The following is a 24,407-nucleotide window of genomic DNA, read 5'->3' as shown; positions in this document are numbered from 1 at the left end:
GAAACTGCGGCTCCAGGTGTCCGCCCGCCCGCCCACTGCCCCCTGGGCCCCGGGAGTCCCCTGGCTCCACCTGCAGCCGCCAGGGCCGGGGCAGGGTGAGTCCTCCAGCACGTGACCACCCTGCAGTGCCTCGATGTCCCCACCTGTCCAGCGGGGAGACAGTGCCTTTCTCGGTGTGAACATGAAGTGACATCCATGAAGCAGCCCGGCCGGGGTGTGTCCCTCGTGTGGCCCAGGCTCAGCCGGAGGAGGGGTGGACTCCTAAGCAGGGGCAGGGGCAGGGCCAGCCCCGGGAGGGCAGCCGGAGCCCAGACCCACAGCGGGGCGGATTTGCCCGAGGCTGCACAGCCAGGCAGGGCCACCCCACTCAGGTTCCCGTCTGCCTCCGGGTGTGAGCTCGGAGCCCTGCACCCGCCCTGCCCGGGGGAGGCCCAGGGAGGCCGAGACACCCACTCCGCTCGCCCAGCCGCGCTCTCCAGCAGGGCTGCCTCTGACTGCAGCGTGGCTCGAGTCTGAAGCCCACACGTTATGTGTTCTTTAAAAAACATTTTATTTTAAAATGATTCAACATGGCAAGAAATGTGTACAGTGATGACAGAGAAGCCCTCACATTCTTCTGGAGCCCGAATAGCTCACGTCCGCCCCTTAACCTTCCCACGAGCTGCACTGATGAGACTTCTGAATGCATGGTGCGGATCATTCCAGGTCCCCGTACTCTGAAATGTGTCAGCCTATGTCCCCTGAGGACAGGATGCCTTGTTACACAAACACAGAGCACGCATCCAAACCCAGGCATCCACCCTGACCTTATCATAGGTGAGGCGAATGCAACCTTGTGTAGGAATTCCACCAGCTGGTACAGTGCATTTTCTCCCAGTCTGGGATTACATCTTTTATTGGTTATCAGGGATGAGTTCTTGGGAAGCCCACTGGGAAAAGTCACTGGGGAGTGCCCCCAGTGTGCAGCCTACGTGCCCACCAGTGGGTGAACAGATAGCCAGTGCTGGTCTGGCCACACAATGGAATATTACTTGGCAATGAAAAGGAATGGAGCACCGGCCCCAGCACTGTCCACTGTGAGGTGTGGTGGCAGCGGCAGCAGCACCGTGGCCTCTGATTAGGCTCTAGTGGCCTAATATTTGAACCAGCCCAGCAGTGGCTGCTGCCTTCTGTGCCCCTGGTAAAACCCTTTCCTGTGTCCAGTGCTTTCTGTGTCCTGGGCAAAACCCTGGCTACTGAGGACACTGTTGTTGGGTATGAGACCAGAGGCGGCCCCTGCCTGGACCTGATGGGTCTGCCCAGTGGATCTGCAGAGAGGAGCCAGCTCAGCACTCGTGACTGGGCTTTGAACAGCTCAGGGGGACAGAAGCTGAGTGGTGACATTCCAGCAAATTAGGGTGTGGGGGTGCCCACCCATAATCCCAGCACTCTGGGAGGTGGAGGCAGGAGGCCCACAAGCTCAAGTCCAGGCTGGGCAATTAGAAGAACCTGACTCAAAAAAAATCAAAAGGGCTGAAGATGTAGCTCAGTGCCAAGGGCCTGGGTTCAAATCCCAGTGCCACCAAAAAACAAAACAAAACAAAAGGCTGTGGCACAAAGAGTGTACACTAGGGGACAAGTTATGTGGAGAAAGTCCTCATAATGTCCATCTGCAGCAGACACAGTCAGCCAATCCCATCATGCTCTGCTCCAGGCATCTGAGCTCTGGGACCTTGATGGCCCTGGCACGTACTGGCCAGTGAGATCTTTTGTGTCCAGTTCAGAAAATGCAAATCAAGCATAGCACTTGTATCCCAGGTTCTTATGCTCCGTCCAGGGCAGACATCACTAGCTGATTTGGTTGTTCTTCTAAGCCAAAGGTCTTTCTAGAGAATCCTTAAGAACACAGAGCTCCAGGCAACCTGTGTCACTAATTGTGGCTGACAAATGGGTAGAGACGCTTTGCCATTCCTGATAAAAGTGCTCGGATTTGGGAAAAGCAGAAGCCACTAGGACAGACAGATTGTCGGGAGGAGGGAGGCACTCTATGCAGCAGCACAGGTAGGAGAGAGCCCAGGGATGGTGGGTAAGCTGGAAATGCGGCGGCCAGGCCTGGGGCTTAGGGATGCCCAGTGCCCAGGCACACATTGCAGGGCAGGGACAGACAAGAAGCCATATGTGGCCACTTCCCTATTCTGCATCTAGGCAGACATTGCTAACGGATCACAGAATGGCCGCTTCTCCTCCTGCAGAGTCAGATGGGGAGAGGGAGGGGCAGGCAGAGCCTGTCTGCAACAAGGTGGTGCTGAGCTGGGGAGGGTGGTGTGGACACACACGTGCACACACACGGGCACAGCTGGAGGGCGTCCTGGGCCTCCCCTCGCCAAGGGTTGCCGTCCATTCTCCGTCCACACAAGGTGACTTCTGACTTCCTGGACCTCACATGGCGGCCTGGAGGAGGTGTTAGAGGAGACATCAGTCACCCCAGCCTTCCTGTAGGGGCTGAGCCCACATGACAAGCTGGGAAACTGAGGCACAGTGTCACTGTTGGGCCACGACCAAGGGCGCCCCATATCCTTACCCTCACAGGCCATGGCTGGATAGGGGCACCGTCTATGCCCATGCAGCACAGGGCCTTTGCACAGGCTGCTGCTTCCTGGGCGAGCAGGTCCCAGCGGGCATTGAGGCCCAGGTTCCCTGTCGGGTCAGCAGGGTCCAGGATGATGGGCCTACGATTCAATTCCACCCCATCAGTCCTCCTGCGACACCAGCTATCCACCTGGGACTGTTCCCCACCCTCACCTGACACTCTGCAGGAGCCGGGGTCTGGGCTCAGAGACTCCTCAGTGCCCCAGGCCCACACACTAGGGCAGCGATATAAAGTAGCTACAGACGGCCATGGTCCCATTCTGCACCCGGGCAGACATTACTAATCTATCACAGTACTATTGCTTCCTCTTCACAGGTACCCAGGCACTGATAATCAATCACTGGTCAGTCACTTTCCCTTCCTGCAGCCAGGCAGACGCCACTAATGGATTAGGCTGCTCCTTTAAGCAGATGCAAATCACCGCATCAGTCTTTTTCAACACCTCTCTATGTGGCCTGCTGGTTGGAGATGTATCATGAGCTTTGGAAACCATCTCCAGTATCTCTGCATGTGTTTCAGAGGCAGGCAGAATCCCACAGCCTGGGACAAGCTTCAGTATGTGCTGGGTCCACTGGCAGGGGCGCCAGAGTGCATAAATACAAACATAGGGCGCCCAGGGAGACTGAGCTTCAAGTAAAGAGTGAAAGCATATTTTGAAAAGCCTAAGTATGTCCCAGTGTACATTGAAGTTATTCATCGTTTGCTGAAACTCAACTGAGTGTGGGGTCCTGCATTTCAGCTGGAAGCCCCGTGTCAGGTGACCAGCGCACTGAGCGCTTGGCGCCTGGTTCCCCAAAACACCACTTCCAGAAAGGAGCCATTTCGGCCCTGCGACCCCGGCTCTGCGGTGTGGGGAGCACTTGGACCTGGGCTTTTGAAGCTGCCGCTCCAAGAATTCTCCCACAATCTTGTCCTCTGCGCTGTAGTTGACGGTCCAGTAGACGCAGAGCTGGCGGTACTGGGTGACCAGCTCCAGGACGGTGCGGAAGCCCTGGGCCATGCTGAACTGGGGGTCCCGCCCGCCCTGCTCCCAGGCATACACGGTGAGGAGCTCCAGCCCGTGCTGGGGGGGCAGGGAACCCCGGCCCTTGGGCATCTTCTTGCTCTGGGACAGGAGAAAGGAGATGCACTGATCTACCTTAGCAACACTGAGTTGCAGGAGGGCCTCTTCTGGACAAGGCCAATGACCCTGACTTTTATCGAGACCTCCAGGTGCCCTCTGGCTTCTGAGGCATCACCCTCCCTGATCGGCACGGTTATATGGTTCCCATTTTGTGGATAAGAGCACTGAAGTCTTGCCTATAATCCCAGCACTTGGGAGGCTGAGGCAGGAGGACTGCTGTGAGTTCAAGGCCAGCCTGAGCTACACAGTGAGCTCAAGCCCAGCCTGAACTGCATAGCCAGACTGTGTCTCAAACACACACACACACACACACACACACACACACACACACACACACACGGAGCACTGTCCTAGTTCTGGGACCTTGCTCTGCTCAGCTACTCGGGGGTTCCGGGGGTGGCTGAGCCCTGCCTGGCCCTGGGAAGCCCAGGGGACGCCGAACCGAACCTGGACCTCCTGGTACCAGTGCTTGACCAGCCGGATCAGGCTCTTCAGCTTGGTGGGCCGCGAAACGATGAAGTCGCGCTGGAGCTCCGTGAAGCAGGTGGAGAACTCGCCAGGGACACTGTAGCTGCGGATGAGGTCCGCGTAGATGCGGGATTCAGGCCTGGAGCCGGACACCAGGTGGCCTGGAGCGTGGGCAGGAGGAGGGCGCGGTCACTTGCGTAGCTCCATCTGCCACGGAGTCCCGGGGTCCGTTTCTGAGAACCCCTGAGCGGGGGGGGGGGGGGGGATCCCCTAAGGCCCCTGGGGAGCCAGGGAGGTGGTGTGGCCTGGCCTCCAGTTGGTGACACCCGGGTTCCCTCGTCCAGTCCTGCCCACGCTCACTGCGGTGGGGCTCCCCGTCTACACTGCGCTCCCCTCCTGACCACGCAGGGGGCGCTCGCGCAGTGCCACCTGCAGGTCGCGCGTGGTGTGCGGCAGGGGGCGAGGCCACCTTCGGGTTTGGGGGCCCCTGAGGGGTTCCTCATCAGACGCATACGGGGTTCTAAGTGGCCATGGGCGTGGCCTGGGACATTCATCAGTGAAAGTCACCTGGTGGAATTGCTGGGATGGAACCCAGCTCGGGGTATCTTTGGGGGAGTTAGGAAGACACTTTGCAGCAAGGCCGTAATGAGCCTACACCTCCACCGTGCCTGCAGTGTGAACAGGTGTGGCCTGGTTGTGCAGTGCACAACCTCTGCAGCCGTCTAGGCCCGTCCTACCTCTGCTCCTCCCCTTCTCGGGCTGTCCCCGGAACCTCACCGAGGGCGTCGAAGGCTGGCAGCACGTCGAAGTCCACACTCTGGTCCAGCAGCGTGTGGGAGGTCAGCGTGAAGCTCAGTACTCGAGGGTTATCCCACTTGCAGATCTCAAATTTGACCTCAAACTGCTGCTTCCGCTGACAGGCCTCCAGCTGGGTGCGGATCTCCGAGATGACTTCGGCCCGCTTGATGCCCTGCTCAGTGAAGTGGCGGAAGCAGCTGAGGAAAACCACGATGTCGGCGTCTGAGCGGCCTCGCAGCGCTGTGCCCTTGGCCGAGGAACCACCCTGGGTGGGACAAGGCAGGCGGCTCAAGCTCTGAGCCCCGAGGTCTCCTCTGCCGCCCTCCAGCCTGCGGGTGCTGGGTTCCAGTCGGGGCCTGCTGTGTGGCCCTGGGCAAGTCACCCACCCTCTCTGTTTTACTTTATTTTGTGTTGTTTTGTTTTTGAAACAGGGTCTCGCTATGTAGTTCAGGCTGGCCTTGAACTCACTATGTAGCCTTGGCTGGTTTTGAATTACAGCAATCCTCCTGCCTCAGCCTCCCAAGTGCTGTGATTACAGATTTGAGATACCACACCCGGCTTTACATTTTAAAATACAGTAAGACTATAAGCATGTCACCAGTAAGCTGAAACCTTGTGTAAACACAAGGTTTAAACTTCTTATTCATTACTGTTTGACGCTGGGTGGATTTGAGAGCTTTTGCTTGTGTGTTTTGGCCAGTGCCTCTCAAGTCTGTCTGTATCTCTGTTTTTGGGGGGTGATTTACCAGGAATCGAACTCAGGACCTCGAGCTTGCTAAGCAGGCGCTGCACCACTGAGCTATATCCTAACCCTTGCACTGCTTTTAAAAAATGACCAAAGACTCCTATTCCTGGGATCTAATTCAGCCAGGCACAGAGACTGACAGCAGTGTATATTTTTAAAGAACTTCTGTGAGTTCAAGGTAAAAATGGGGGTGGAAACCAGTGAGCCAGGCTGCTTTTCTCAAACGTACAGAATAGGCAAGTGAGGACCAGAGAGGGAAGGGTACTTCCTTGGGGCCACACAGCACCTCAGCAGGCCTGGGACTGTGGCTGCCGGACACCGTCAGCGCTTTTTCCCAAGCTGACCCTGGTCTCCCTTATAAACCAAAGTCACACAGAAGACACCGTGCAGAGGATGATGTGACCTCTTGTACCATCCCAGCCCCTTTCTACAGGGAATCAGAATCCTAGTCATTTTCAGGGGTACCATAGCTCCCCACCCTCACCCTTGGGGTATGGATGTGGCCAGCTCCAGGGGACCCAGGAGCCCCTTCGGAGCCGGGGACCTCTCAGCCTCAGTCACTGGCTGTAACTCAAGCCACAATCCCAAGACTTCCACTTGAATTTTAGGAAAAGTCCTCTCTCTGGATACGTAGGACCACTTATGGGAAGGGCCTGTCCTAATCAGCAGTTGATTTTGCAGTTTTTATGGAAATCAGAATGTTGACTGTCATGCTAGAAATAAACCTGTCAGGCTTTTACTTTAAAAAAAAAAAACAGCAGAGCCCGCAATGCAGGGGAGACTTGAGTCTCCACTCCCTGGATCCAGCTGTGCCTGAAAGCAGATCTGTTCCCGGCCTTCCCAGTTTTGTTGGGCAGCACATTGCAAAGCTGCCTCTTTGGAGCTGGGCATCCCAGCAGTGAGAGATTTGTGGGACTTGTCTGTGCCCTTCCTCACCACCCCGTGACTGCATTCTGGCTCCTCCTCTGAGCCCAGCCTGGTCCTGGTGGCTGCGTCAGTCACAGAGTGGGTTAGGCCTGACCTCGGCTCAGGTGACCACAGGAGTCCATGCCCGGGCTCGGGGACCGACCTTGACCACCTTGAGCACCCTGATGGGTGAGTCCCGGAAGCAATTCTCCCTTAGGAACGAGCAGATGGTGTCCACCGCCTTGTTCACCTGCGCCAGGAACTGGCGGTTGGGCTGGAGGAAGTCGCTGATGAACCTGTCCAGGTCTCTGGCAGGCGTCTGGTGCAGGAGCGCGGGCTGTAGAAAGAACAAGCTGGGGCCTGCTGGGCCCACGGGTCCCAGGGAACCTTCCAGCCCCGTGCCTGCCGCATGCTGAGGACAAGGCACGCGTTGGCTCCTACACAGCTTTTTGGTGGGTCCTGAGTTTGCATGAGAGGGACCTGAGTTCAAGTTCTAGTTTTGCCACAGCCTCAGTTTCCCCATTGTAAACAGGTGCAACAGTGAGACCCACGTCTCACGGTTGCCTGGAGCATCAGTGCTTTTGCTGAGACTCGCTGCAGAACAGCAAATATGCCTGCATCTCTTTTGTGGCTTGGTGTTGCCTGTCACACCCCCGGCTCCTGTGTGGGAGGCGTGGTCACTTTAAGAGGTGGGGCTTAGTGGGAGTAATTGGGGGCCTGGCTTAGAAGGAGTTAAGCAGTTGTCACAGAAACTCCTGGAGGAAGTTGTTATAAAACAGCCTGCCTGTCCTGGGATGAGATCTCTTCAACCCACACCAGCCATGGGGTCCTCCCCAGAGCTGAGCTGACCCAGGCGCCACCATCCTGAATCCCATGACCGGTAAGCTAAATAAGCCTCTTTTCTTTATAAAGTTTTCCGGCTTCAGGCATTGCATTACAGTGTCAAAAAACATCTGTCTGGGAGCTGCTGGGAGCTTAGGTCTTAGGTCATTTCCTCTAACAGCAGAGCCTAACATGGGAACTATGGTACACATGACAGACCGAGGTCAGGCTCTCAGGACGTGGGGATGCGGACAGCATCGGGGTCTGGGGAAGGAGCGTAGAAGACTGGGGACCCTGCTGGAGGCAGTTTGCCTCCTGAACTCCGACCCCATTCGGAGTTCAGGAGTGTGAACTGATCCCACCTTTAAATAAACGGGGCTTTTTGTACTCACGTCACATAGGTCCAGCTGGGTCGTGGCAACATGTGCCTCTCGTGGAGGCCAACCTCCCAGAGGCAGGGACAGCTGTAATCATCAGCCACCCAGCCTCCTGGTACCTAGGGATGGGTCCACTGCAGGCAAAGTGGACCTGCCAGCACCCCTCAGCCCCTTACCATGACATCCCAGGGCTCCACCGCTGTCCCGGCCCCACTCATGTGGCAGATCTGTTTCTCCAAGGCTGTGGCTTCCCGGGCCAACAGCTGCCAGCTGCCCTGGCCCACATTCCAGGTGGGGTCAGCCGGGTCCAGGACTAGAGGCCTGGGGGGCAGAGCAGGTGGTTGGGAGGTGGGAGTCGGGGAAAGGAGGGGCTGGGAAGGGGAGCGAGGCTTGGCCCAGCTCACCCAGTGCCTCCGTGGGGACGTTCCTGGGAGGCCCCTTAAATACAGGAGTGACTTTCGATTGTGGTAATCCAACCCACGGGTCCCAAAGCCCACTCTGGACCACTCTTGGATACACAGATTCCACGGTGATGATGAGGATGAGAGGAGGACGGGGAGGAAGACGAGATGGCATAAGACAGGGACTGGGGTAGCAGGTACACACCTAGTTTTCCGAAGCTGGTCCAGAAGATGCATTCTCAGAGCTGGCTCCTCAATGCCGTAGTTGAGTGTCCAGTAGACACAGAGCTGCCCATGCTGCTGGACAAGCCCCAGGACGGTTCGGAGGCCTTGGGCCATGCTGAAACTGTCCTTCCCACAGCCCTGCTCCCAGGCAAAGATGGTCAGGAGCTCCAGCGCGTAGGCAGGGGGCAGAGAGGCACCTGTGTTCTGAACTGCAACCTAGAGCACAAAGGCAATCAGGGATCAGTGGCTGTGGCGCTCACCTCCCACGCAGAACACGGCCGGAGCACTGGACAGGAGAGGAAGGCACAAAGCAGACCACAGAGAAAACAGGACCTGGGTGATGACTCATGGGTGTTTTACAGGTGGGTAAACTGAGGGAAATCATTTGGAGTGTGTGCAGGAGAGAGAAGGACAGGCTAGACTAGGGGGTGAATGCCGGGTACACAAAAAGGAGGACTCTGCGCTTTATGGAGACAAGATACAGAGGCTTCCATATCCGCGCAGGAGCAGAGGACGGAGTAGGCGGGCTTTCTGCTTTGGACAGCCAATAAGAGGTCTATGTAGACCAAAGGAGAGGTCTGTGTAAGGGAGGAGTTGATTGGCTCACGCTGTTGCCATGACCGCCATATCTGTAAGAGAGAAGGTGAGTGGCTGAGGCCTCGCCAGCCGCTTCCGGGAAGAGGACCGAGCACCCACCTGGCGGTACCAGTGCTTCACGAGCAGGATCAGGCTCTTGAGTTTGGCCGGGCGCGTGTTCACGAAGCTCCTGCGCAGCTCTGCGAAGCAGGCGGCGTGCTCGCCCCCCTGGCAACCGCTGCTGAGGAGGGCCAGGTAGACCTGGGGCTTGGGTTTGGCGCCAGAAGTGAGCTGCCCTGTGGAGATTTGAGATGCTGCTTGAGTTTGCAACTCCAGAGGAGGACAGCAGTGTTTCTCCAGCCATCCATTCAGCATTAGCTCCATTAATGACATTGCTGAATGTGATTAATTTCGACATTAATTTTGTGATAAACCACAGCACTGGCTAAATGCAGAACCTTTTTTTTTTTTTTTTTTTGAATTACTACTACTACTAATTGGACGCTTTTCAATAATTTCACTAAGCTACCGGATAATGCACAAGAGGGATACTCTTGATCCAAAAACCCTGTGTAACATAGAGGTGAAAAGCATGTGCTTTGGAAGAAAATACCACCCCCCCCCCCAAGACACTGAGACCCAGTCCTGTGCCGGATGCGGTGTGCAGCCCGAGTTTACATTGGCGTGCTGGGAATATCCCAGGCTGCTAAATGAACCCACAAACAGGCCTGGAAATTAGGGAGACTCTCGGAACCCAGTGTAGAAGCAGACTGAGAACCTGGTCCCGTCAGAGCTCTTTGCCCAGCCCGCAGCGGAAGAAACTGACAGGGAAGAGGAGAGAAAGTCTGTGGACCTCACAGTAAAAAGTGATGACCCACCGAGGACATGGCCCACCAGGAGGTGGAGTCAGGTGGAGGGTGAGCTCTGAGAAGAGTCAAGGTACTGGACAATCACAGAGATGAAAATAAACATGTCTATAAGCAAGAGATGCAGAAATTGAAGTACAATGTGATAACTGACGCGGTTTGAGGAAATAGACTGATCTGAGAAAAAGCCAAACAACTAGAAGCAAAAAGCAATATTGAAATTTAAAAATAATGAGCACAGGGTGCTAGACAGCCTTCTCATTGCTGGGTAAAACACCTGACACCCACAGCTTAAAGGAGGAGAGGTTTATTTGGCTTACAGTCTTGAAGGGTTCAGTTCATTCTTAGCTGGTGCCCAGGCAGAAAGATCATGGCAGAAGGGCATGGAGGACAAAGACGCCAGAACAAGGGGACCGTGCCAGAGAGGAAGGGACAAGGGCCCAGATCCGGTACCTACATAGTACGGTATAGTACATGGCCCCGACGCGTGTGCAGCTGTTTACTAATCTCCCAGGTGGATCTCAAGCCAAGAAACTGGACAGTGCAGTGGCCACAGATTAGTAGCAGATCCACATCTGAGGGGAACTAGCGGAAATATGGATCTGAGTAGGGAGAAGCAGATAGACACCTGCGAGAGGCAGCCGGGGAAGCCAGGTGCCCTGGTGCACACCTAACATCCCGCCACCTAGTCCCAGCCACGTAAGGAGGACGGTGACTTTGAGGCCAGCCTGAGTGATACAGCAAAACCCTGTCTAAAACAAAACAAAACAAAAACAAACACAGATGGGAAGATGAGAGATGGAAATCAGATGGAGTGAGTTATACTCTTGTAGGAATCTCAGAAGCAGAAAACAGAAAGCATGGAGGAGAAGCGATATTCACAGAGACACTGGGAGATATATTCCCCAAACTAAAGCGGGGATTGAGCTCTCAGATCCAGGAAGTCTGGATTCCGCTGGGATCCAGGCACAGATGTGTCAATGGGAAATTGGATTCTGTGGACCAAGAGAAAGGCTGACATGTTACTAAAAGGAAAGTTCAAACAGAACTAGCAAACAAAAATTCGCCCTCAAATGAAGATTATTTTTTTAAAAAAACAAGGAACTTATAATCAGAGAACAGAGGTCAGAAGACAGTAGATCTCGAGGGCAAAAATAGCAGCTTGATTCAAGTGAGACAGGTTTTCAGGCAAAGTCTCAGGCTTAAAAGGGACAGCAAATCCCAGCACACTGAGAGCACAAACATTTTCTGACTACTGTAAAAAGAGGTAATTCGGAAAGCAAACAAAGGAACAAACTCCCAGAGCACTCATTTGGAAGCCTGCTTCCTCATATTCACGGAAGGCAGAGCCAATTACAATGCCACAATTAAAACTTCCAAAGATTTAGACCTGAACGATGACAGGAGCTTTGTGTATCGAACTGTGTGTCACTGCTGACATTCCTAAAAGAAATGTGTGGCATTAATTGCATTTGTAAGGTTGACAGTTTCCAAGCTAAGAGTCACATCCCAAAATAGGAAAAAAGAGTCCTAAAATAAGCCCCCTAAAAAGGCGGCAAGAAATCACCATATGAATTTCCTTTTTCAAAATTTCGAGCCAGCACGGCGGTGTGCACCTAGGAGGCTGAGGCAGGAGGATTGAAAGTTTGGGATGAGCTTGGGTGATTTAGATTTAGCAAGTCCCTATCACAAGATTTAATTTTAAAAATAGGGGGCAGGGGAGTTCATTGTGGATTCAACCCCCAGCGCTGCAATGCATAAACTAATAAAAATGAAAGAAAATTCCAAGCAGGTGTGGTGGGTCGTTACTACTTTATACCCTGTTGGACTACGTGGGTGTGTGGTGAATGGAGTTTTCTGTAAGCTCGGAACATGTCATGGTTAAAATCTTTGCAGAGGGGAAGCACTAACTGACTAAGATTTCACAGTGGTGGTTGCTGTGGATAATGGGGAGTACTTGTCCACATGTGGTTGAATAGGAAGATGAGGAGGAGAAGGTCAGTGTGCCGGGACATGTTTCCCGGTACCCTGGGTCCCTCTCGCTCTCCCAGGCACAGGCTGGGCACCTCTCACCCACGGCATCGTAGGTGGGCAGCAGGCTGACATCCACGGGGCTTCCTAAAGCTGCAGACACGAGCTGGCACCGCAGCGCACCAGGCACCTTCTGCTCAGGAAACTTGAGGCTGAGACCAGGGACTGGGTCCTGCCACTGGGATTTCAGCTGGGCCCGCATGTCGTCCAGGATCTCCACACAGCGGGGCCCCTGACCCCTGAAGCCCGTGAGGTCATTGAAGAAAATGACCAGCTCAGCATCACAGTCACCCCTCAGGTCGGTGCCCCTGCCAAAGGAGCCGCCCTGCGGAGAGACAGCTGCTCAGACCAGGGGCCCTCCGAGGTCAGCCTCCCACCCATCACCTGCACCCCGGGAATAATTCTCTCGCTGGCATCAGGTCCAGGGACACTTGGCAGAGGCAGGCTGCATGTGACCTGTGACCTCTGATCCTCAGGTCCCAAGCAGACTCAGACAGATGTGCAGCCGCGCACAGCTGGGGCGGGGAGGATTCAGGTCCTCAACCCGACATCCTCAGCCCGCATCTATAGCAGCCCGCACACAGGGACCAGCAGATACCAGACTGGGGCCCCAGAGCCTAAGGGGGCCTGCAGATGTGTGTTAAGTGAATCAGTGGATTAGTGCTTTGGCTTGTTGACCCACTCATGCAACAAATATGTGTCAAGCACTGACATGGGCCAGGGTACGAGTGAGTGGGTAGAGGATTGTGTTCTCCTGGAAGACACCTTTCAGGCAGGGACAGAGGCAGGAGGTGCAGGGGTGAACAGGGTTTCCTGAGAGATGCTATGCACCTGTGCGGGGGGGGGGGGGGGATGGGATGGGAATTTTGAATTAATTCAGTTTCCTGGTCAGAGGTGAACATCGGGGCAGGGCTTTAAGGGGGAGGAGACGAGTGCCTGGCCAGAGGCCTTGTGTGCCTGGTGACCCCAGTGTGCCGTCAGTGAGGGTCAGAGGGAGCCAGGGCCCAGTCCTGCCGCCCCTGAGGCCACTCTCATGCTTCTAGAAACCAAAGCAGAGCAAAGCCTGCAGTTAACCACGCAGCTGGTCCTTCACTTATGATAGCTCTGCTTACAGTGGGGCCCAAGCCCGGACCACAGCCATTCTGATTTTCTGGAAAGGTCTTGAGATGGTGGACTTTGTGGGGCGCCCTCTGCCGGCTGCAGGCCAACGTGCTGCTCGGATGCCATGGCTGAGCTAGGGAGGTGAGCTGGGTCCCTGTGTACCAGCTCTTAGTCCATTCACTTTCCTCTGGTCCACCTGCAGCCAGCAAGCCACCCTGTCCCCGCTGCACTGCCGTCACCCCTGCCCTCCCGCCGTGGTCCCTCTCGGGGTCCCATCCCTGTCCTCACCTGCCCCACTCACCTTGCAGATCCTGGAGACCTTGTGGGTGCAGCGCTCCCGGAGGCAGCTCAGGATGCCGTCCACGCCCCTTTTCACCTGCTCCTGGAACTCGCGGCTGGGCTTCAGGTGGTCCTGGATGAAGCGGTCCAGCTCCTTGGGGGAGACCCGCGACAGATCTGGGGCCGTGCCCGGCACCCAGGGGGAGGCACTGGCAGGAGGTGGTTGCTTGTTCTTTGCCCTCGGGGGCTTGGTATTGTGCCTCCTGCTGTGCTCAGGGATTTCCTGGGGCAGGTCTCCATGGTTGGGGTGGCTCACAGCTGCACTCCCAGCATGCGGAAGGTCCTGGGAGGGAGTTTGGGTGATTCCTCAGTGGGTGCTCAGGTTTCTATGCTCACCTGACTCCCCCTCAGTGGCCTCCTCTCTTTGCACACTTGGGGTGACTGAGGCTCAGTGGGGGAACAGGGACATGGGGGCTTAGTGCAGATAAGGACCAGGTGCTGTTGTCAGGGTCCCCTTCCCTGTGGTGGGCAGAAAAGCCCAGCAGTGGACCTCTATGTGCCTGCCTGGATGTCTGACCAGCCTGCTGCCCCTGCTGTGGAGTCCCGATCCAGGCCACTGGCCCGGCACATGGCAGATGCTCAGAAACACTGAGCACATAAACTGTGCAAATCCAAGGGTTCTGGGGAGACCCCCACTCACCAGCCCGTCCCAGGGCTGCACAGGGTCCCCCGTCGCCTGCGTAAAACAGGGGTTGTCATAGCAGGACGCGGCCTCCCGGGCCAACACATCCCACCGCCAGGCTGCTCCGCTGCCCACATCCCATGTGGGGTCAGCCGGGTCCAGGATCACAGGCCTGCAGTTCCCGGGACATGAGGTCCCAATTAGCAAGGGGCACTGGAGTCCGGCAGTACCGGTTCCAACACCACCCTGCACTTTGCAGCTGTGTGACCAGGGCAGACGACTGACCTTCCCTGAGCCTCTATTCCCACATTTGCAAAATGAGGCACCGAGTTATACCTTGGGGCTTAGAAATTTCATTCCTAAACCATTTGATGCAAACACATTCAAAACATATATAAGACTAATCATTTCTAACAGTTGTGTTTGTAATAGATTCCAATGAGAACCAACCCGGACATCCATCATCAGTTGGCAAAACTCATATCATGAGCAATCCATGCAGTGGAATATTATGCAGCAACAAAAGGGATTAACCACAAACGTTTGGATAGATCGTGCAGACTTAACGTGGAGAAAGTGAAGTCACAAAGGATATGCTGTAATTAAGACTGAAGAACAGGAAAGACTGTAACTATAAAAGTTAGAACAGGCTTATCTTTGGGGCATCACTGATGGGGGGGTATTCTGCAGGGATGGCCGGTGGTGTCACTTTAACAAATCTGTGCATGTGATGCTCAGTAAGGCAGGCACATTGGAAATACGTCATGCGCTCAGCATGGTTATGTTTCCCAGCCTCCCAGGAAAGCCAGTGTGTGTCTGGGCCTGAAACCTCAGCATTTTGCTTCCCTAGCTGGGCCCTGGGTTCCCCTTGCTGATCGGCTCACTGAGACCCAGGGCCGGGAGATCCGTGGGTCCTGGACATTACCTGGGTCTCTCAAGCTGCTGCCGCAAGGACTTCCCAATTACAGGGTCCTCCAAGCTGTAGTTGTCGGTCCAGAAAACACACAGCTGCTGGTACTGCTCAATCAGGCCCAGGACGGTGCGGAGGCCTTGGGCCAGGCTGAAATTGGGGTTCCTGCAGCCCTGCTCCCAGGCGAAGATGGTGAGCAGCTCCAGGGCGTAGACGGGGGGCAGCGCGCTCCTCCCGGCCTCCTGTGAGGACACCTAGGGCAGGCAGGACGGGGCTCAGCAGGATGGGCAGCGGCTCTCTGCAGAGCTCCGCTGGCTCTTGAGCTGGGGCCTGGACGCTGTGTCCGCACCTGCCCTAGGGCATTCCCTGCCCCCCAACCCCGTCCTCGCTGATGGAGGCTGGGCACAGTGCTGGACACCTGTGATGGGGCAGGGCTGAGTTCAGCCCCCAGGAGGCAGAGGGGACTGACGAGAGAAGCTCAAACTGTCCCTCCAGCACCCTGTCCCCTGTCCCCACCCTAACACACGATGCTGACTCTGCACCCAGAACCGGGGGCTGCACAGACAAGGAAGGTATTGCAAGAGCACCAGGGCTGGCTGGGCAGCGCGAGACTGGGCGCTGGGGCTGGGGCTCACCAGGAGGTGGCCCGCCTGGCTAGAGGCCCAGCAGGAAGGGGCCCGGCTCCCTCCAGCCACGTGCTCTCTGGGGCTGTGACGCATGTGTCCCCCCACCAGATCCTGTTAGAACCATTCCAGCACCCAGGAGAGAAGCCCCAGTTTGCCCTCTCAGTAAGCACCAGGCTATTCACACTTCCTGTCCCTGGAGCATCCTGTTCATGCGGGAAGACAGTGAGGAATATTTACAGACCCTAGTTCTCCTTTATGCATAAGTGGAGGCAACAGAAGCCCAGAGAAGGCTAGCAGCTTGCACAAGGCCACACAGCGTCTATAGCAGAAATGGAACCCAAGCTCTCCCCATGCCCAGACTGGCTTACAATGAGTGGTGTACGTGCCCTGGTATATGTGCCCTGAGATTCTGGGGGTGCTCAGCCCCTCATCTGTAGGCACAGCTGGACACCCCTCCCCCAATGCACAGAATCTATCAACAAACACCAACGACACACACGCGGGTTCCTGGGGCTGGGCAGGAAGTGTCCAAGCTCAGTCGATCAAAGTCCTGTCATGAGAGGAAAGACTTAGAAAGACAGAGCAGGAGAATGATTTAGAGCAGGGACAAAAGAGCTCATTTAAGAAAAAGATTAGTACGTCTAGCAACATCAGAATTCACATGTTTTCACAGGCAGAGGGGCTTGAAGCTAAAGTACAAGCCACAGACTGGGAGCACAGATTTGTCTCCTAACAGAAAATGAGCACCCACAATATGTAAAGAGTTGTGACAGATCATCAACGAGGTGACAGCTAAACCGGGTGGGAATGGACAAAGTACAGGAACGGTGTGGGAAGCCGCCTATGAATGGCGCCCATTTCCTGCTTCCGGGTTCTTCCCGGCCTGAACAAGCCCGCCAAATTGTCATATCTGCCCAGTTACCCGTGACGCTAGCCTATCAGCTTGTTAGGCGCGCTTCTCTGTGATTGGATACTGCTTCCCCTTATAAGAGGTTGTTCCTGCCCCCAACGGCGGAAGAGGAATCAACACCGAGGGTGGCGGACCTTGTCAGGTCCGGTTCGCTGTACGTAATAAAGTTTGAGAGCTGATCCTGCTCGAGTTTGGTCTCCTGTCTCCCGCGGCTCCGGTCATCTGGTGGCCCGCACGGGGAAGGTTCAGCGACGCGCGGGCGCGACTGCTGTCACCTGCGGTACGACGGAGAACCCGGCTCAATAACAACGGAAGGCCCCGAGCACCTCTTCTCTTCACCCTGATCAGCTACGTGAGATACAGCGGTTCCCGGGACAGGTGAGTACTGGATCGCCTGGGTTGGGTGGACGCACCTAACAGATTTTGAGCGCCACACGGGTGGACGCCGGTCTTTTTTTTTTTTCTTTTCCCTTGCATTTGTTTCGCTTTCGCTTCGCCATTATTAATGTAGTCTAATCTTACTCTAAAGAATCTTGACTAATGTTGTAAGAACCCTGAGTTTTCCTCATATTTTCCTAACTTTTAGAGACATAGTTATTTTAATGCAGAGGTGATTTTCAAAATGTTTAGCAACTGGCACTGGGCAGACACCTGTCACTCAGAATGAGTGTCAGCTGCAAACGAGCAGTGTGTGTCACTGCACCAACGCCCAGAGGCTGAGGGTCACACTGCTTTCAAATATAAAAGTGGTATCACTCTGAATTGTGGATATTGTTTCTGTTTTGTCTGATCTGATTTCTAGTCACAAGGCTGTTTTAGGACACCTGTGGCTTCCCTTCACATGGTACAGACAGGATCAAGAATGTTTGTTTGAAATATATGGACATTTAAATCTTTGTGAGCCAAAGCTTCACATTTTACAGTGGGAAAATTCCTAGTGGGATTTATGTTCATAGATGAAGAATTGACAATATCATTTTATTGAGTTTTGTATTCCTTAAACTCTTAAAATATACCATTATCCAGACGCGGTCGCTTCCCTTTCTCTAGAGGGCATCTCACGCGCTATACAACATTTTGGGGTGCCTCCTTCCTCCCTACATGTGCCATACACAAGAGATCAAATTGAAACCTTAACAACATGCCTGGATTCCTGGGCGATCCTTCGGTGTACTTTCCAGGGAACCATAGATAATCAATTCCCAAAAGACCCCCTGCTCCAGTTTGTCACCGTGCATCCTGTGATCTTTCCTAAGGTCACGTCCCCACACCCCATAGCTGGAGCTCCAATAATATTTACAGACGGCTCCAAGTCAGGCATAGGCGCGTATGTGGTTATGGGTCAAGAGCCAAAAACTATCCAATTTACTCCAGACCAACCCCAGGTGGTCGAGCTCCAGATAATACAGGAGGTCTTACGTCGCTTTCCAGGCGATGTTAACCTCCTGTCGGACTCCAAGTATGTGGTAAATGCTCTCCAAGTTCTGGAGATGGCGGGTCCCATTAAACCCTCTTCAACGGTAGCCTCCATATTCCTAGGTATTCAACATCAGCTATGGAATAGAACCTCAAAAGTGTTCATCTCACATATCAGAGCCCATACTAATTTACCTGGGCCCTTGGCGGAGGGCAATGCCTTGGCAGACTCGGCCACGCGCCCGATATGGGTCTTCACCTTTCCCAACCCTCTGGAAGCAGCCCAAAAATTCCACTCTCAGTTCCATGTTAATGCCCGCACCCTCATGGCGCGCTTCAACATCACGAGAGCACAAGCACGAGAGATTGTACGGTATTGCCCAGCTTGTGTGATCTCTTCACCCCAACAATCTATTGGCATTAACCCAAGAGGACTTCGCCCAAATCATATTTGGCAAATGGATGTTACACACATCCCAGAATTCGGAAAACTTAAATATGTTCATGTTTCGGTAGATACCGCCTCCCAGGTTATGTTTGCCTCGGCAGAACCCGGAGAAAGGGCCACCCACGCTATTAATCATTGCCTGGCAGCCTGGGCTCCTTGGGGAAAGCCCAATATACTAAAAACAGACATTGGTCCTGCCTATACCAGCAAAATTTTTATGACATTTTGTCAACAAATGGAAGTCACTCTTAAACATGGCATTCCTTACAACCCCCAAGGACAAGGCATCATTGAGCGATCCCATCGGACACTCAAGGATGTCTTACAAAAACAAAAGGAGGGAATAGGCCATGGCCTAACGCCCAAAGGAAGAATATCATTGGCACTCTTTACCATAAATTTTTTAAATCTTAATCACAATAATCATTCCCCTGCCATGGAGCACAATAACCCGTCCCCGGCCGACAAAGGGCTGGTGAGATGGAAAGATGTCCTTACAGGACAATGGATGGGCCCGGATCCAGTGATTAGCTGGACCCGAGGTGCGGTTTGTGTCTTCCCACAGGAACCAGGCTGCGAACCGCTGTGGGTCCCGGAAAGATTGACGCGAGCAGTAAACTCCCCACCAGTTCCTGATAAAGCACAGGAGGATAAGCCCGCGGACACAAGTCAACTCGACCCTTCCGGGACCGACGCTCAGCACCCGAGACCATCTGCAAACTAAAATGTCTGGTTTGGAGCTTTTTCTATTCTGTGGGTTCCTATTAATCACCCCTGTTCGCACAAATTTGACCAACATTGTTAAAAATATGACAGCTTGGCTGCAAGACACCTACCTACCTAAGTTTCACAATTTGTCCCTCATAGTAAGTCAGGAACTTGACAATATGGACGGTATCCAACTAGGTCCAGTCAGGTTCGATTTATCAACTTTAGGCAGTGTTATAGCCAGTTTGTGGGAACGCGTCACCTCCTGGTTCTCCTGACCCAACCTGACTACTTGGATCCTGATTGCCGTGGCCTTCCTAGTGGGGCTTGTGGTTATTAAATGCTTGTTAGATCGCCTCATACAAACTCAGCAGCAGGTTAAGATCACAGCTATGGCAGCCATGCAAATGGCAGCAGGTGGCCCATCAGGCCAGCAGGCCGCCGCATATCTCCTTCACATTGCAGAACATCAGCTATAAGAGCTGAGTGGGCAAGCCAATGACGGGTAAGACGGGAAAAGCCCTCCCGGTCAACCTAAGACAGGCTCCACTCAGATATACATGGCCTATAAGGCCAGGGGTCCCTTCTGGAGTCAAATTATTGGCATTGAGATGCGAGACCAAGGGTACTGCAGTGCCATCCGCCTCAAAGGTTGGGGGGAAGGCAGGAATGAATGTCTATATGCATCCAGGTTCGGTTCGCATATGCCTGGCCCTGCGAAAAAATGAACCACTCACCTTGAGCATGGTCCTGGCGCAAGGATATGCACAAAACAAGGTGATGCACAGCAGGGTATAGACCTCTACATTCTCTCATGCCTCGGCCTACAAGGTAGGCCCACTCCTAGGTGTCTAACAGCAACAAGGTCATAGACACCTTGGAGGGACCCACAGACCATCCTATTTTAATAAATAAAAAAGGGGGAGATGTGGGAAGCCGCCTATGAATGGCGCCCATTTCCTGCTTCCGGGTTCTTCCCGGCCTGAACAAGCCCGCCAAATTGTCATATCTGCCCAGTTACCCGTGACGCTAGCCTATCAGCTTGTTAGGCGCGCTTCTCTGTGATTGGATACTGCTTCCCCTTATAAGAGGTTGTTCCTGCCCCCAACGGCGGAAGAGGAATCAACACCGAGGGTGGCGGACCTTGTCAGGTCCGGTTCGCTGTACGTAATAAAGTTTGAGAGCTGATCCTGCTCGAGTTTGGTCTCCTGTCTCCCGCGGCTCCGGTCAGAACGGGGCTCCCCAGAAATAGGAGGTGAAGGGCCCTACACAGGAAAGAGCATTTGACTGTCCCAGAAGCACCAGGCGGACGGTCGCAGGTCCCCAGCGGGACCCTCCGGGCGGCAGCCTCACCTGGCGGTACCAGTGCTTCACGAGCAGGATCAGGCTCTTGAGTTTGGCCGGGCGCGTGTTCACGAAGCTCCTGCGCAGCTCCGCGAAGCAGGCGGCGTGCTCGCCCCCCTGGCAGCCGCTGCTGAGGAGGGTTCTGTAGACTTGGGGTTTGGGTTTGGCCCCTGAGTTGAGCTGGCCTGTGGGCATGAAGAGCCGTGAGTGCCAGAGGTGCCCAGGGTAAGGCAAAGGCCAAGGTCAGCGCTGAGCTCAACCGGGGCCAGGAGGGCGGGGAGCATCTGGAGGGGGACAGGGCAGAGTGTCCGGAGCGTCTCGGGATGCGCAAGGAGGTAACTGCGCCCCAGAAGACATCGGGAAGGTCCCTCCCTCTGTCCTGAGTGGCAGGCGGTCTCCCTGGTCGCCTGGAGCAGGTAGCAGATTGCTAGCTGGCTGAGCACAGCAGTGCCTCCAGTGGCCAGAGGAAGCTGCCACCCCGTTCCTTCCTCAGCAGTGCGGAGATGCCACTTCACAAAGGCTGCCTTGGGGAGAGGCGACTGTCCCCGGGGAGCGACAGACAAAGAATGCTGACTGTCATATGGGTGATGATGAGTACCTGTCTTGCCTGTAGCCCAACCCCAGCCGTACACCGTCACCTTCTGGGAGCAGTGAAGCCCTGATGGGTGAGGACAGGCGTGACCTCTGTCGATACAGATGCCACCAACTGGGGACCAAAAATATTCGGAAAATCTTTGCACTGTCCCTCGTCATTATCCTAGTGAGGGTGCCAGCTGGGGGCTGTCATGATGTTTTGGGCCACAGTGGGCTGCATGTGACGGTGGTCACACCACACAGCGTAGATGTGCAGTGGGGTGCACATCTGGGTTGGTGCAAGAGCATCCCGTGGGGTTCACAGTGGTGACATCGCCTAAAGCATCATTTGTCAGGACGGATCCCTGCTTCTCAATGACACAGGCTGCGTCCACACAAGACTTGGGTGGTGTCGGGTATCCTGAATAAACTACGAGTGATTTAAAGCAGACAGGAGAGGACACAGACTTGGGTAATCCCTGAGGTGTCCTGGACCCAATTCCCGTGTGCCAGGTACAAGGGGATGTGGCTGTCTGCCAGGATTATCAAGGTAACTAAAAATAATAGTAATGGCAGAAATGAAGAGAGCAAAGACTCTGCTGGGCATGGTGGCATGGTGTTTATAATCCTAGCATTCAGGAGGCTGAGGCAGGAGGCTCGCAAATTCACTTAGCAAGACTCTGCCTCAAAAAGCAAAGCAAAACAGAGATAGACTGTCACATGCGCCTCCTCATGTGCAAGGGATTCTTTTAGATTTGTCACTTATATTAATGCATTAATTCTTCCCACAGTTCTGTAAGATGGATTCCTGTTAGGCATATTTTTACACTTAAGGAGGAGAATGTGAAAATCCTATTATTGTTTTCAAGATAAAAGGTAAGGTTTTTCAGATTCGGGTCTTGTCCCAGGGCCCTGCTGCCAGCCACCTGGGCATCAGCCTTTGTGTCTGGGGCATTTCTGTTAGGGCCAAAGGACCAAGCCCCTGGACACCGGCGCCCCAACGGAGGAGGAAGGAGGCTTTCCTGGGTCCTGTCTGCTCCAAGCCCCAGAGCTACAGCCAAGAAATCGAGGCTCAGAAGGGGCAGAGCACTGTGCTATGGTAGGGCCAGAATGGGTGACAGTCTTGCCCCCAAACCTGCAACGGGCAAGGGATCCCTCACCCAGGACGTCAAAGGCGGGCACCAGGGTGACATCCATCCAGTTCTCAAGGTCTTCGGACACCAGTCGGAACTGCAGGACCCCGGGTGAGCATTGAGCAGGGAGCTGAACACTGAGACCCGGGCCGGGGTCCTGCTGCCAGGCCTCCAGCAGGGGCCGCGTGTCCTCCAGGACCGCCACGCGGCGGGCCCTCAGGTCCTGGAAGCTCTCAAAGCAGTCAAGGAAGACGACACTTTCAGAGTCACAGCCGTCCCGGAGAGCCGTGCCCCGGCCGAAGGAGCCTCCCTGGAGAGACAAAAACACCCCGGTTCCAGCGCCCTTGAGTAGGGGCTGGCCCGAGCCCTGGGTGAGGCAGTGAAGCCGCTCAAGTATCTGATATCACACAGCAGCACAGGAGCGCAGGTCCGAGGCAGCCAGGTAGGAGTTTTCAAGAGAAGCAACTTTAATCTATAAATCTCAATTTTTAATGTTAACTTTTACAAAAGCACAATGAACTCTGGTTTGCAATGCCCACGTCTGTGCCCTTTGCTTGGGGGACATAAAAAACTGGTATGATTCACCAAATTTCTAAAGCCATTCTGAAAATCCAGTGTTTCTTTCTCCAAAGTTTTCTGCTCCAGGATGTGGGAAGCAAACTCCCAACCTCTGACCCCTGGCATCTGGCTTCCAACACACGGTGACCTCGATGCGGTTACAGGTGACAGCAGCTATGGGGACAGAGGCTCGGGGGGGGGGGTCAAGTGAGCCACATGGCCAGCAAACGCAGGACCTGGGTGGGTCCTCTAGGAGGAACCCCTGGCTGGCCCAAAGCGGGGACCTCAGCACCCCAATCCCAGCCTGTTTACTGCTGGCACCCACTTTGGATGGCTGTGGCCACTGTGAGCACAGGATTAGGGTGAATGTCGGGGCATCGTCCAGTTCGTTTATTATTAAATTATTTATTCTTGTTAGCAACCGAGCCGGGAAAGTGCCGTCACCGTGCTCCCCACGAGAGGCAGGAGCCGCTACTGCTCAACCCCGAGCCCTGGAGGAGGGACCCAGGAGTCACCCCAAATCTCCCCTCTTTTTTCTCCCATGCATTGATTTACAATCCTGTGCAAAAAGAGAGAGGAGTTTGACGATGGCTTTGTCCCTCTTTTTCTCTTTGGGGGAACAATGTGTCATTTCGCCCTGACACATCCTCGGGGACAGGGCTAAAATTGTGACACTTGAGAGCAGGTTATCGTGTCCCAAGAGACCAATCTGGAGATGTTTTGGGTGATAGCGATTGGGGGCAGGGATACGTGTAGGAGTACCTGCAGGTCTGTCTGCAGGGCTCCTTTGCTCTCTGGTCCAGCCAGAAGCCCCAGGCTGGCCCCCAGCCCTGGCTGGCCGGGCAGAAGGCATCCCTTGTGGGGCCCTCTGGCTGGGGAAGGCATCCCGAGCCCCTGGGTGCGCCCCCAGGGGAAGCCCATCTCCGTCACCCTCTGCCAACTTCTCCGAGCCTCGGCGCTCAGCCACGGGGTTCCGGGGAGCTGCGGATGCCAGGGCTTCCTGAACCCTCAGACCTCTCCTGTCTACCTCAGGGCCTCACAGCTAAGCCCCAAGTCTCTCCCAGGTGCCTGCTAGAAGCCACCAGGGCCCGGACGCCCGTGCGTCCCGTACTAAGTCCCAAGCTGGGGTTCTACCACCTGCCACAGCCAGGTTCCCCAAACCCACCCAGGGACACCCGGCTTTTCCCCGAGGCAGCTCACAGCTCGTTTCTCCGGGTGACCAAAGGGCCACAGCAGCAGTGTGACAGGGCGCCTAGGGGAGCGCAGGGCGAGCCTGAGGCCACAGTCCGGGTACCTGACTGAGGGGATGAGTGAAGGAAGGACAGGCAGCCTTGGGGCCACAGAGGCACTAGACTCCCCTTCTGCTGGGCGGCTTGCACACTACCAAGCCTCCCGGTGCCTCAGTTTCCCCATCTGCCCGGTGGGCGTGGAGTCTGCGGCCGGGCTGTGCCGAGCTCCGCGGGGCACCTGGCCACCTGGCCCTCCGCCCGCGGCTCACCCTGGCTGTCTTCAGCACCTTCGGCCCCTGGCGGCCCCTGCGCTCCCGGAGGGCGGCGTCCAGGGTCCCCAGAGCGCGCCGCGCGGCCCCCACGAACTCGGGCTGCGGCTGCAGGTCGCGCGCCACCAGCGCGTCCAGGGCCAGCGCCGCGGTGCGGTACAGGTCCATGGCGACAGGAGGCAGTGAGGGCGCAGCGGAGTGCAGCCTCGGGGAACCGGCGGCGCAGGCTTTCAGTTTCGTTTCTTCCTCCTTCC

The 24,407-nt window shown here is 55.1% G+C and overlaps 1 protein-coding gene and 1 long non-coding RNA gene across 6 annotated transcripts; one reads left to right on the top strand and one right to left on the bottom strand.

The window, feature by feature from the left end:
• Positions 1-526: 526 nt before the first annotated feature.
• LOC100722126 (2'-5'-oligoadenylate synthase 3) lies at positions 527-24,407 on the bottom strand. 5 transcript variants are annotated; one of them, XM_063225677.1, is made up of 16 exons: positions 24,154-24,401; positions 22,125-22,407; positions 20,401-20,576; positions 14,955-15,193; positions 14,048-14,201; positions 13,370-13,690; positions 12,010-12,292; positions 9,191-9,366; positions 8,475-8,710; positions 8,045-8,189; positions 6,833-7,006; positions 4,998-5,283; positions 4,200-4,381; positions 3,496-3,734; positions 2,561-2,708; positions 527-2,430 (listed from the first exon to the last, which is right to left on the bottom strand). In XM_063225677.1, exons 1-16 carry the CDS (start codon positions 24,319-24,321, stop codon positions 2,419-2,421), a joined length of 3,222 nt encoding a protein of 1,073 aa, XP_063081747.1. In that variant the 5' UTR covers positions 24,322-24,401; the 3' UTR covers positions 527-2,418. The 5 variants fall into 5 exon arrangements, 4 of the variants coding, with proteins under 4 accessions (XP_063081747.1, XP_063081748.1, XP_063081749.1 ...); XR_010039634.1 differs by lacking the exon at positions 3,496-3,734 and having other exon boundaries at positions 24,154-24,407; XM_063225678.1 differs by lacking the exons at positions 2,561-2,708; positions 3,496-3,734 and having other exon boundaries at positions 24,154-24,407.
• On the top strand, positions 22,356-24,159 carry LOC134470633 (uncharacterized). Its single transcript, XR_010039635.1, has 3 exons — positions 22,356-22,539; positions 22,730-22,819; positions 23,074-24,159. It is a non-coding gene; the product is annotated as an uncharacterized LOC134470633 (long non-coding RNA).

This window comes from Cavia porcellus, unplaced genomic scaffold (genome assembly GCF_034190915.1).
Source record: "Cavia porcellus strain 051 isolate PalLab524CR breed Dunkin Hartley unplaced genomic scaffold, mCavPor4.1 scaffold_16, whole genome shotgun sequence".
Lineage (NCBI taxonomy): Eukaryota > Metazoa > Chordata > Mammalia > Rodentia > Caviidae > Cavia > Cavia porcellus.
The sequence above is the reverse complement of the archived record's forward strand: the minus strand, read 5'-3'. Positions and strand labels throughout refer to the sequence as shown.